This window comes from Nicotiana tabacum, chromosome 3 (genome assembly GCF_000715075.1).
Source record: "Nicotiana tabacum cultivar K326 chromosome 3, ASM71507v2, whole genome shotgun sequence".
Taxonomy (NCBI): Eukaryota; Viridiplantae; Streptophyta; class Magnoliopsida; order Solanales; family Solanaceae; genus Nicotiana; species Nicotiana tabacum.
Window position 1 is genome coordinate 56,353,911 of NC_134082.1, and position 13,712 is coordinate 56,367,622.

At 36.5% G+C, this 13,712-nt stretch overlaps 1 protein-coding gene across 1 annotated transcript; it reads left to right on the plus strand.

Moving 5' to 3' along the window:
- The first annotated feature begins 325 nt into the window (after positions 1-325).
- LOC107814545 (auxin response factor 8) lies at positions 326-9,924 on the plus strand. Its single transcript, XM_016639982.2, has 14 exons — positions 326-953; positions 1,209-1,321; positions 1,445-1,543; positions 1,653-1,709; positions 1,799-1,954; positions 2,041-2,125; positions 5,443-5,533; positions 5,643-5,807; positions 5,897-6,019; positions 6,566-6,641; positions 7,645-7,792; positions 8,030-9,027; positions 9,108-9,298; positions 9,419-9,924. The coding sequence occupies exons 1-14, from the start codon at positions 911-913 to the stop codon at positions 9,597-9,599; spliced, it is 2,526 nt and encodes an 841-aa protein (XP_016495468.2). The 5' UTR covers positions 326-910; the 3' UTR covers positions 9,600-9,924.
- The last annotated feature ends 3,788 nt before the right edge of the window (positions 9,925-13,712 follow it).

Here is a 13,712-nt window from a genome sequence, read left to right on the forward strand (position 1 = left end):
AATAAAAAAGTAGTAAGAACAAAAACAACAACGGAACGACTTTTAATTGTGAAAAAGAAATAGGAGTAGTTATTAGCACAATATATTGACGTGGCCTTTTTCTTAGATTTGGTTCTTCTTCTTCTTGATCATGTGCAATATTATATTTGAAGCTCCGTACTCTGACAATGACCACTGAAGGATGGGTAGCACATGCCCTCCTGTCAAATCACAAACTCCATTCTACGGCCATGATCCTCCGTACGGTTCTCTCAACGGCTCTGATTCCCTTTTCCCCCCAAACCTTCCTCACACTCTCTGATAACTAACAGTACACATACACTTCAAGAAAATGAGAGCCATTACTATTAACTCTCTCTCTCTCTCTCTACACACACACTCTCTCTCTCCCTCTCTACTGTTATCAGGTCGACCTTGGTCGGGTGGGGTATAAAGGGACAACCAGACCCCTTTGTTTCTCTTCCAAAAAAAGCCTTAATCAGTGATAGTGATATCCCATGTTAAAAAAGCTGAAAGTTGAGCTCAGCTTAACTTAGCTTAGATTCTATCAACTCAACTCAACTCAACTCATTTGAACAAAAGGGTATCGTCAAATTTTGATCTTTTTTGCTTTTTCACTGTTTTCTTGATTTTTTAATGGAAGTATTGGAGAAAAAGAAGAGTTTTGAGCTGTGTTGAAAAGGGGGTTTCTTTTTTGGTTAAATGCATGTGAAGATTGTTGGGGTTAAAATGGGGAAGAGATGGGGTATATTGAGGATAAAGGTGATGAATTGGTGGGAGTATTTAGGGTTTGAGTTGGTTTTAAGAGTTGGAATTGAGGGTTTTGTTTAATTAAGTGGATAATTTACGAGAAAAGGGTGTTATTGTAGTGTATATTTTTAAGAGAAGTGAGTTTTAAAAAGTAGAAAGAATGAAGCTTTCAACATCAGGAATGGGTCAGCAGGCTCATGAAGGTATCTTCTAATTCTAACTTCTTTATACTTTTTTTCTTCAATTGCTGTCTTCTTTTTAGGGGTTTTGGCTTTTTATATATCACTATCAGTGTGTTTTGTGTTACTACATATTTTCTTTGTTTGTGTTAATAAGATAAAGGAATCTTAGTTTCCATTTTTGTTGGTTAACCACTGGGATAGTCATAAGTTTATCTGTAATTAAGTGGAATTAAATTATTGCTGATATTTTTTATTTGGACGTGGATTTGCTGAAAGGAGAGAAAAAGTGTTTGAACTCAGAGCTATGGCATGCTTGTGCTGGTCCTCTGGTGTGCCTACCAACAGTGGGAAGTCGTGTTGTTTACTTTCCTCAGGGTCATAGTGAGCAGGTACCACATTTTTTCCTCTCTCTCTTTATCAAACAGACAGACACACACACACACACAGAGTAGTAGTGATGCAGCCATTATTAGTCAGATAACTGATGGTCCCTTACTGGAATTGAGTGTCAGGTAGCTGCAACAACTAATAAAGAAGTTGATGCTCATATACCCAATTATCCAAATTTGCCACCGCAGTTGATCTGTCAACTCCACAATGTTACAATGCATGTGGGTTTCTTCAATTACATTCTGTGTTTTCGTATATTTCTTGTGAATTATTTATTATTATGTCAGTTGTATAGGCCCATAAAGAATTGATAATTTGTGGAAATTTCAGGCAGATGTTGAAACGGACGAAGTATATGCTCAAATGACTTTGCAGCCCTTGACGCCGGTAATCTGGAATGTTAATTTCTTATAAAGAATGCCTTTTTGCAGAACTTCTTGGGAATTGGGTGACAAATATTTTGTGTTGGATTTCAGGAAGAACAAAAAGATACATATCTTCCTGTTGAGTTTGGAATCCCTAGCAAGCAGCCTACTAACTATTTCTGTAAGACGCTGACTGCAAGTGATACCAGCACGCATGGTGGCTTTTCTGTCCCTCGTCGTGCTGCAGAGAAAGTTTTTCCTCCTCTGGTGATTATTGATCCCATGGTTCTGTCAATTTTGACTTGGCTCTGAAGCTAAGACTGATATTATTCTCATTTTTACTGGCATCTCAGGATTTCTCGCAGACACCTCCGGCCCAAGAACTAATTGCAAGGGATCTGCATGATGTTGAATGGAAGTTCAGGCATATTTTCCGAGGCAAGCTCTTGATGTTGTTTTCTTTGTTGCACTCCGCAGCTTTACATTGTTTAGAGTTTCTTCAGCTGTAATCTATTATCTGGTGTGTGTTTTAATTCTTGGAGCAAAAGCTAGACACTGACATGAACTGGTCATGTCTTCATCTCTGTCTCTGTTGCAATTTCCAATGAAATTATCCCGTATGTTCCTTTGTGTTGGATTGTACTGTTGTTTCCCAGTTCATGCATCTCTACCCTGTTATATTATTTTAAAAAGTAATATGTCATTGTCATATGTCCATGTGTGTGTATCTTTTTATTCGTTTGAGTGTGCAACAATACCGAGAAAAAGGAGTATCAGAGAAGTATTGTGTAGCTAAGGTAATTTTTAACCACTGATGTAAATGGGCTGTAAACTCATAACCTTGGTAAAACTAATTAAGTATTTTGAAGCCATTTGGGCGTGTAAAGTACTCTGTTCATCCATACAGAAGTTTCCAGATTTCATTGCTCTAAGGTTTTCTCTTTTTTCATTTTTCAACGAATTGTTGGAATATAAATGAAGAGAACTTATAGCTTCCTTCTTTTGCTCATAGTATGTCATGAGATCTTCAAACAAAGTGCATAAATATACTACTATAAGTTTTGTTGGAAGTGGAAGATGACAAACCTTTTGATTCTTTTGAAGGATGGACCACATTATAGACTTTGTTAAGGATAAAGACGAGAAACTGGAAAAAGTGAAACATAAATAAGCTTTGGCTTATCAAACCTTTTGGGCTCTATATCTTGATGGAGATGCAAGAAATGGAAAATGAAGGACCTTAAGATAATCTCTCTGTGTCTGAGCGGCACTGCTTTTCTGTTGAAGAAACCTATGGACAATGAGAGAACTCTATTATGCATGTATTGTAATAGAGTGGGTCAACAATCTTTTGCAACTCTTCTTCTTCTTATGTTATTTAACTCTTTTTGAGTGGACATACACTCTCTTTTTTTTGGGGGGGAGATAAGTTTTGTGTGGACACATTTTGCACTCTTCTGTACAATGAGTTGCGTGAGAGTATTGGTTCCAATATGTAAGAACCATGGACATGTTCAAAGTTGTGCAAACTATCATGGTATTAAAATTTATGAGTCATATGATGATCTTTTGAGAAAAAATGATAGTGTTCAAACTTGAAATGCGATCGTTAAGTGGATGTATGGTCGTACAAGATTGAACAAGATTATGATCACATCCGTTAAAAGGTGCAAGTAACACGTGTAGAGATAATCAGAGAAGCTCATCTGAGATGGTTTTACCATATCCTATGTAGACCTCCATATGCATTGCTTTGTATGTGTAACAGTACGATGATTGAAAGTGATAAAAGGGACGAGGAGACCTAGAATCACACGGAGATAAGTTGTCTCAAAATGCTTACAATATCTGAATCAGTGCGGACTTATCCAATAATTGGAAGTAAAGGAGATGATACCAACTAGTTGAGATTAAGTCTTAGTTATTGTTACACTTACATTATGTTCGACGCCTGTCAAGACTCTTTTTTATTCTTGTTAGGAACTTGAATAGTGCTATAAGAATAAATATGAGATTTGGAGAACCCCTAATTTGTCTTAAACGGAAAGCATGTTACTTAATATTGGAATAAAATGATCATGATAAGAGCATAATGGATTAACAAAATTCATCTAGCCAACCCCAACTAATTATGATTGAGTGCATAGTGTTGAAAGTTGGGAGACAATGGACATGTAAACCACAAGTGATCCAGCCCACAAGTTGGATCAGAGTCGTTGGGCTAAAAGTTTAGCGTTGAGGTTGTGCATTCATTCTCATATATGCTTGTCTATGCATCCTCTGCAACACGAGTCTCAAACTCAATGGATTGATTTCTATTAGGCATCCATTTGCTAACTTAGTTGCTCTTGAGATAAGCTTCCACACATGATATCAAACTTATGGTCTTCTCTTTAATTGCTAACATTCTTTAGTTTTGATGCATAAGATAAGTTGATCCTCCTTTTGAGGTACTACTGTAGCACTAAATAATCAGCCTATCAATAATCCGGTAGTACTTGCCCAATTTTACTTTCAAGATTCCTAAAAATTAAAGTATGGTTGCCAAAATAATACAACGCCATAGTTTTGCTGTATTAGTGATGTGATGGAGGATTAGGATGGGATAATACTTCCTCCATCCTGTTATATGATTCTCTCTCTATTTCAGGATGTGCCAAAATGTTTAAATTTAATACGATTCGCTGATGGCATTATCTTATATTACCTTCAGAACTTCTGAAAATTCAAGTTCATTAACTTCACATTTTAAACTTCGATCCAGTGTTTCTTCAATCAAATATGTATGACATAATAAATAAGTCATATTAACATCTTAAATTTCATTTCCAGCAAAACATTGTTTAATGGGACGAAGGAAGTATTTTCTAGGGGATCGTGAATAGGTTTTACAAGTTGTTATCCTATGTTTGGTTTAAAAGTGAACTGAAGTTGGACTTAAGGTTTTTAGATGTTAGTAGTATAATTTTAGCAGTACTGCCTATTAAAAAGAAAATTAAGCGACAAAAACTAAAATTTAGCCTAAAGCTGCACTAAAAAATAAAAAGGTGCATGGATGGCTAAGGGTGTTGGTGGATAGAGCATGGAAGCAGGATAAGTAATTTTAATTAGTCCCTCTATCCCTAACCTTTTTGTTTACACATTTCAGTTTTGTAAGAAGGTTATGGAGTTCAACTTCCATGTTATATTGGTGGCAAAAGAATACTACAGTTCTGAATATAGGTTATATAAAAAGAAAATTACAGTTAAGGATATAAGTTTGGTGGTAGAGCATGGAACCAGGATAAGTAATTTTTTAGTTCCTCTATCCCTAACCTTTTTGTTTACACATTTCAGTTTTGTAAGGTTATGGAGTTCAACTTCCATGTTATATTGGTGGCAAAAGAATACTGCAGTTGTGAATATACTTTATGTAAAAAGAAAATTACAGTTAAGAAGATAAGTTTGGAAGAAGCTCATTTCTGCCTAAAGTTTAAGTATTTAATTATTTTACTCTCGGTACATGTAACTGAACCATTTCAAACTTTTTGTACTTTCACAAGGCATTTGATATAAAGCTTTAGTTGATTTTTTTGGTCATCCTATTCCTGTTACCTTAAGTTGGAACTGTTTATTCTTTCTGAAACTTGGTTTGATATTGGATAAAAGGATGATTGCTAGTTGGATTTGGAAGGAAGATATAATGCGTTGTGAAACTGATAAATGTGTACCATGTATTCTGTCATCTGTTTATTTTTTTCTCCTTTTGCATGCAGGACAGCCTAAGCGGCATCTTCTTACTACTGGCTGGAGTGTGTTTGTTAGTGCCAAAAGACTTGTTGCGGGAGATTCTGTTCTTTTCATTTGGTACTGTTTAGCCACCTTTGTTGAGTCAACTTCAAATTATTCCATATATGTATTGCATCTAGTATGGCATTTTCCTCCAGGTTTTTTCTTGAAGTAGTCGGTTCTGCAGGAATGAGAAAAATCAGCTCCTTCTGGGGATTCGTCGTGCAATTCGACCCCAAACTGTGATGCCATCATCAGTTCTATCTAGTGATAGCATGCACATTGGGCTACTTGCTGCTGCTGCTCATGCTGCTGCTACTAATAGCTGTTTCACTGTTTTTTTTAACCCAAGGTAGTCCTTAAATATACTCTCTCCTTGTATTTTCATTCATATTTATATCCTTTTTCTGCTTTTCTCTACTCACATGCTTATTGTATTAGGGCTAGCCCATCCGAGTTTGTTATACCTCTTTCAAAGTACATCAAAGCTGTATATCACACTCGTGTTTCTGTTGGAATGCGTTTCCGGATGCTATTTGAAACTGAAGAATCAAGTGTTCGGAGGTATGTAAGTTGTTTGATCTTAGGTGAAAGATTTCCTTTTTTCTTCTTGGCGTCAAATATGCCATTTGAAAAAGTTCTATATAAGTAGACTGTGTAGTTTCTTAACAATCAAAAACTGGGCTGTGCAGTTTCTTATTGATGTATCATTGAGCACCTGTTTTATGTTTAACTGCAGATGAGTGGCTCTCGAATATGTACCTTCTCCTATGTTTCAGTTAATGACAATTTATAGTTGGAGAACTAAGTCTAATAATGTAGAAATGATGAATTGGGATGAAGGTGCGGGATTATTACCCCCGTGTTTTTCCTTTGCCACATAGAGTTCATTCTTGTCTTGTACTTGCGAAAACATAGTTGCATTCTTGCATTAGGGGTGTTTGATTAATGAAATCAGTGGTTAATTCTGGCAAATAAATTGAAAAATTCATTGCTATTTGCTAATTGCTAGTAAGTTGGGTGTCCTACCTATATGGCTATCATTGAAATCAAGTCTGTATATTTGTTAGATAAACTCTCTTTTCCTCTTGGTGGTTCTGTCATTTTCAGATACATGGGCACAATTACTGGGATTGGTGACTTGGATCCAGTTCGCTGGAGAAACTCTCACTGGAGATCTGTCAAGGTAAATGTTCTATTTTTTTTTTCTTCGTAAGATCCAGTTCTCTATTTGCTATTCTTGTTCTTTTGTAACTATATCAGTTAACGTGGTTTTCCCGTCCATATCTCAATGCTTGAAGGTTTTGCTCTTTTTCTCTTTTGTTTCGTTTGTTTTGGGGTGGGGGGTGGGGGTATTGTGGGTCGACTCCTGCTCATGTAATTGAGTTGAATGCTGGTTGGCTTGAAGGTTTTACTTTGATCTCCATCTTTCTAAAGATTCAGAATCTTTATAATAGAAAATCTTTTCCATTGGTTTTTCATTCCCCCTTTCCAACTTTCATGTTGTGAAGTTGTATTCTTTGCCCAACTTTCAGTCTTTATCTATTTATGTTGCATAAGCCAGTAGCTTTTATGTAATAGTGAGTGAGCAAGCTATGTCTATTGTATTTGTGATGCTTGTTTTTGTTTTTGTGAAGACTGACATCTTCATCTTCTTGTGCTCAGAGCCAGATTCATTTTGAATGTATTGCTTACAACATTTCTATAAAACTAATTTGAACTTCCCTCTCTCTCTCTCTCCCTCTCATTCATTTGCTTGCAAACAGAAACCACCGCCAAGTCATTGTTAAATACATGCCGTTTATATCTTTTCTTCAATTGTTATCTGTGGTCTGCCTCTAGTTTTCTGCTGCCAAATCACTTCGCACCCCTAAACTGGTCCTGTGATATATGATGCCTTTGCAGCTTTGCTTATCCAGGTTAGATTATCTTTGGTGTTTCCCCAGGTTTGGGTACTGTTTCGTGCATTACCGCATTCAACTTACTCTACTCACACTTAACGTAGTTTATGCAGAAATCAGATATTATTTCTGTTCCTTCTAAATTTAGTCTTTCAACCAGTTGTATGAAAACTATAAATCTACAGTAAGGAAATTACAGATCTACAATCATATTATCTTGTATGGTCCAAACAGTCACTTTTGTTGCTAATACTTCATATTTACACAATAAATTTCATGAAATTATAGGTTGGTTGGGATGAGTCAACAGCAGGCGAGAGGCAACCAAGGGTTTCCTTATGGGAAATTGAGCCTTTGACTACTTTTCCAATGTATCCTTCTCTGTTCCCTCTTAGGCTAAAACGGCCTTTGTATCCAGGAACTTCATCTTATCAAGGTATGGTACACTTAAAGGTCATGCGGTTATAGAACTGAAGCTGTAAATCCTGATCTTTAAGTCTATGTTTTTAGTAAAATTGTAAAATCTGCAATGTAACTTATCGGGAAAAAAAGAAAAAGGAATTGGCCAACTTAATTTTGATGTCTCTTCTAACCCCCAAAGGATCTTCATCTCCATTCCCCACCAAATTATCTAGAAGCCTATGCTAGTAATTTTTATCCTTTGCTTTTGCAGATAGTAACAATGAAGCTATTAATCGAATGGCATGGTTGAGAGGGAATAGTGGTGAGCTAGGACCTCATTCGGTGAATCTTCAGTCTTTTGGCATGCTTCCGTGGATGCAACAGAGAGTCGATTCGCCAATTCTCCCAAATGATCTTAATCAGCACTATCAAGCTATGCTGGCTACCGGCTTGCAAAGTTATGGGAGTGGAGATTTGCTGAAACAGCAGTTAATGCAGTTTCAGCAGCCTGTCCAATATCTTCAACATGCAAGTAGTGATAATTCCATTTTGCAGCAGCAGCAGCAGCAAGTAATGCAGCAAGCAGTTCATCAGCATATGCTGCCTGCTCAAACCCAAATGCTGTCAGAGAACCTGCAAAGGCAACAAAAGCAACAATCCAACAACCAGTCGGAGGAACAGGCTCATCAACACGCTTACCAAGAAGCATTCCAAATCCCACATGACCAGCTCCAGCAGAGGCAACAACCACCAAACATTCCCTCTCCATTTTCAAAAGAAGATTTTGCATATTTGAACTCAAAATTTTCAGCATCTGTTGCTCCTTCAGGTGTGCAAAATATGCTAGGTTCTTTTTGTTCTGAAGGAAGTAGTAATTCGTTGAATATCAACAGAACTGGTCAGTCTGTGGTCATTGAGCAGCCGTCCCAACAATCCTGGATATCAAAATTTACGCAGTCACAACTAAATACTTGCTCCAACTCATCACCACTTCCAACGTATGGGAAAGATACTTTGAATCCTCGGGAAAATTGTAGCTTGGATACCCAAAATCAAGCTCTTTTTGGTGCTAGTATTGATTCTTCAGGGCTTCTACTTCCGACCACAGTCTCTAATGTTACTACTACATGTGCTGATATTTCCTCAATGCCACTTGGGATGAATTCTGGATATCAGAATTCTCTGTATGGTTATGTGCAAGACTCATCTGAGTTGTTGCACAATGCAGGACAAAATGATCCACCAAATGCATCCCATACGTTTGTGAAGGTGTTACTTCTGCTCTCATTTCATTGGCATTTAATGCACGTGACAATCATGCGAGTAAAAAAGTTTTTTGGTCAATGCAGGTTTACAAATCGGGGTGTGTTGGGAGGTCACTGGATATCACCCAGTTCCACAGCTATCATGAGCTGCGAAGGGAACTGGGTCAGATGTTCGGGATCGAGGGGTTCCTTGAAGATCCTCAAAGATCAGGCTGGCAGCTTGTATTTGTTGACAGGGAGAATGATATCCTTCTCCTTGGAGACGACCCATGGGAGTAAGTACTCAATTGTGGGAAGACTTAAATATGTAGTAAATTTTAGGAAGTGGCTTTTTCTTAAGTCCTATTATAACATTGTAATCTTCTTTCTTGTTTTCCTGGCATGGTATTTTCCAGGGCGTTTGTCAATAACGTCTGGTATATAAAAATCCTTTCACCTGAAGATGTGCAGAAGCTGGGAAAGGAAGAGGCTGAATCCCTGAACCGTGGGGCAGTTGAAAGGATGAGCAGCAGCACTAGTGCTGGTGATCAAGATCTTGTTTCTGGAATGCCATCTTTAGGATCGCTCGAGTACTGATTGTTGTCATGCTCTAAAAGAAGAATGACTGGTTCTGATTCTCTTCTTTCCAAGGAGTCAGATATCTAGTTTCATCCCTCTTTATCTTTTGGCTTTCTTTAACTTTTCAAGTAATCGGTCCATCACCCATTTGTATGTTGAATTTTTCCTTTCAATCTTGCTGTAGTAGGAAGTTAAGTCATCTCCCATTTGTATGGTGTAGCCTTCACTGCAATGCTGTTGTACGAGTTAATATTATTCACTGTACGGCTCAAAATCAGACCGTGATCTAAACTAAGAATCTCCGAAGTGTTAAGCTTGTTATTCCAGTTCAACTTTGTCGAGTAATCCTTGAAATAACTGATTCCGTATCAGTTTTAGGTCTTTTTTTTTCCAGACAAAGAAGTTGAGGATCTCCAACTGCATACTTTTTCCTGTAGAATTATCTGGTTCGGATTGCTTTTGTGAATCTAATGTACTCATTCTGCTTTATTCATGTATTGATGTACATCGTGCTTAGGCGGGCACGATGTAGTAGAATAACATTATATTATTTCCTCTATTCCAATTTATATATGCTCTTTCTATTAGAGACTCAAAATGTTTGACACAATTTCATTTCTATTCTAACTTTCACAACTTTCAAACGGATTAAATTATTCAAACTTTACTTTGATACTACTATGTTGTTCTCTATCAAACTGATTCTTTATTTACCATTACTTTACTATTCTAGTCTACTAACGCTAATAATACATGAGCCAAAATGAATATCTTAAATTCCATATCCAGTTAAGCATTGTTGTATAATTGAAACAAAGAAAGAACTTTTAACATACAGAAAAAAATTGGCCTAGCCATTTTGCCTTTGGGAATTTTGCATTTTGCGTTCGAGTTTCATTATTCCATGAACTTCTTCGTCTATGATTTATCAGGAGTCTGTGTGTTGACTTAAGCATTATAAGTTTTGCTGATTTGACAAAGGAACTCATGCATGAACCAGGTTCAAAGATACTGTACGCAGGTTATAGTCGGAAACAAGCAAAAGGCATGCCCGTGCAAGGGATAAGTATAAATGGTTATTTCTGATAAACCCTAATGAAAAGATTTCATGTGTGATAAGGAGCAGGATTCCTTACTTGAAGAGAACTCAATCCAAGATAAGGAAAGAGTTGGAGATTGAAGTTCACTAGAACTATTCCACCAAGGAAGAGTAAAGCATTAAACTTTTAGTCACTCTTTATTATACTAACTCTATAAATATCAGTGTTGTTCTCTTATACAGGTGACATATTACAAAAGTAAAAGCAAGAATTGAGAGCAAAATAGCAAGACATTTTGTGAACAATTCATGTGAGACTTGAGAGTGTGAACCTGAAGCTACACGAACCTGATTGAAGAACCAGTTCCATAAAGAGTTTTATGAGTCTGTCTTTATTTCTAGTTCAGGGTGTAGTAGGTGTTTTGAGTTGTATCTTTCAGCTATCTTTAGAAGCAGTTATATTAGGTACTTAATTTGTTTGTTCAAGTTAGAGTTAACTTTAAGTAATCGCAACAACCTCCAATTTTGTTACCACAATAGAGTTTAATCCTTTATTTTGAAATGATTTTCTTTACTTTCTGCATTACTTTATTCTGCAACAGTAGTGTAAGGAACAAGTAAAAGAATCATGTCCTTCAATATATCAGTGTATGCGAAAATTAGATATCACCCAAATCACCCTCCCTCTTGTGTGGTATTAAAGTATAAAATATCAATTGGTATCAGAGCAGGTTATCCTTGAAGAGGCTAACACCTTAGGAAGAATGCTACAACCAAGAAGTGGACATTAGTCACTGATGATTCCTTACCAACACTCTACAAGAATGATAACGGTGAGGATGCCCCAAAAGCAAGAGCTGATTGTAATACTGAAAATTTAAAACAGTGGGAGAAAAATGCTAAAACCAAGAAGTGGCTTATATGTGGAATGGTCCTGATGAGTACAACATGATCTAAGATTGTACCACTGCCAAACAAATTGGGGCCAAACAAATTGGGGACACATTGCAAGTAGCCCATGAAGGAACAAGTCAAGTGAAAAGATCAAGAAGTACTTTGCTATTTTCACAATATGAAAACTTCTCTATGAAGGATGGTGAATTTATTCAGGAAATGTATACTAGATTCACTACCGACAAATGAGTTAAGTTCACTGGGAAGGATCCTTTCTGAAGAAGAAAGAGTTGAAAAGATCTTGATTAGGTTCCTACCAGTCACTTGGAATAGCAAGATCATTGCTATTCAGGAATCAAAAGATATTGCCGCTCTATCTTTGGATGAGTTAATTGGAAATAAACTTATGAGTTAAGGAGACAAACTATGAAGATGGGTGAGCCTAAGAAAGAAAGAGGCTTGATACTTAGAATCACTAGTGGTTCTGATTTGGAATATGATGAAATATTAATGATCATTAAAGACTTCAAGAAATATCTTAGGAGAGGAAAGAGTCCTTCAAGAAATGAAAGCTACAACAAAGCCAAGTTAGCAAAAAAATAGGTGACTGATAGATGCTTCAATATGTGGCAAACAAGATTGTATGATAAAAAATTATCCCACGTGGGAAATCGAGTAGAAAAAAGAGAGATTTGTAAGAAGGACCAGAAAAAAGGAACAAGTTTATGCCAAGAAGAGCTACAACAAAGGGTCATCCAAAGCAATTGTTGCTTCTTGGGAAGACAGTACAGATGAGGAATCTAACGATGATGATGATGATGATGAGCGGTCTCTTATGGCTATCGGAGAATTTGAAGATAAAACTAATGAAGATTCTAAGGTCCAAAAGAAGGATGTCACCCAAATATGGTACATGGATAGTGGTTGCTCAAAGTACATGACAGGAAACAAGAAACAGTTCCTTTCACCTGTGACCTTTAAAGAGGTAATATCTCCTTTGAAAATGGAAAGAAAAGGTGAAATCATTGGAGTTGAAAAAAATAAGTAAATCTGATTCTCACCTGATTGAAAATGCCTATTTGATAGATGGATTGAAATACAACTTGTTAAGCATCTCATAACTATGTGATAGAGAAAACATGGTAGCTTTTACCTCTACAAAATATTTTGTCACTAACCTTACTACTGATAAGATAGTTTTGTAAGGAAGAAGAGTAAACAATATATATGTGGTGGATCTATCCATCCCATCAGATAATGAACTCACTTATTTGAGTGTCATGGATAATGATCCCCTCCTTTGGCACAAGAGGCTTGGGCATGCTAGCCTAAGCTAGCTCAACAAATTAGTCTCTAAGAACTTGGTGATAGGGCTACCTAATATCAAATTCAAAGAAGACAAAGTTTGTGAGGCATGTTCAAGGGGAAGCTGGTAAAATCTTCTTTTAAAAGTAAGAAAATGATTAGTAATCAATGGAACTGGTCCATATAGATCTGTCTAGACCAATAAGGACAATAAGCAACGGTGGTAAGAGATATGTTATGGTACTTATTGATGATTACTCTAGATTTACTTGAACTTTCTTTTGAACATCAAAAGTTGAAACATTTGACATGTTCATTTAGTTTATTAGAAAAATTCAATTGAAAAATGACTAGGTAATCAACTTACATCGGTCAAGTCTGATCATGGTACTGAATTTGAGAATGCAAAGTTTTCTGAATTTTGTGATGAGCATGAAATAGATTATAATTTTTCTGCCCTTAGAACTGCATAACAGAATGGAGTAGTTGAAAGAAAGAATAGGACTTTGAATGAAATGGCTAGAACCATGTTAATTGCTAGTAGATTGCCTCATATATTTTGGGCAGAAGCTGTAAATACTGCATGCTACATCATCAATAGGTGCATGACCAGACCTCTTATTAAAAACACTCCTTATGAGTTACTTAAAAAGAGAAAACCTTATGTCACGATCCTAAACTCAAACCTGTCGTGATGACACCTATCAATAGTACTAGCCAGTCGACTTCCACAATACGACTATAATTCATTAAAAGTTATGCCAAAAGACATCATGTTTAGCAGAGTTTCATAAAAGAAAATAAGAGTTGAACTCAAAAATAGAAGTGCGGAAAGTAAAGCCCCAAACATCGGGGTGTCATTGAGTCATGAGCAACTACTACATCTGTTCTAA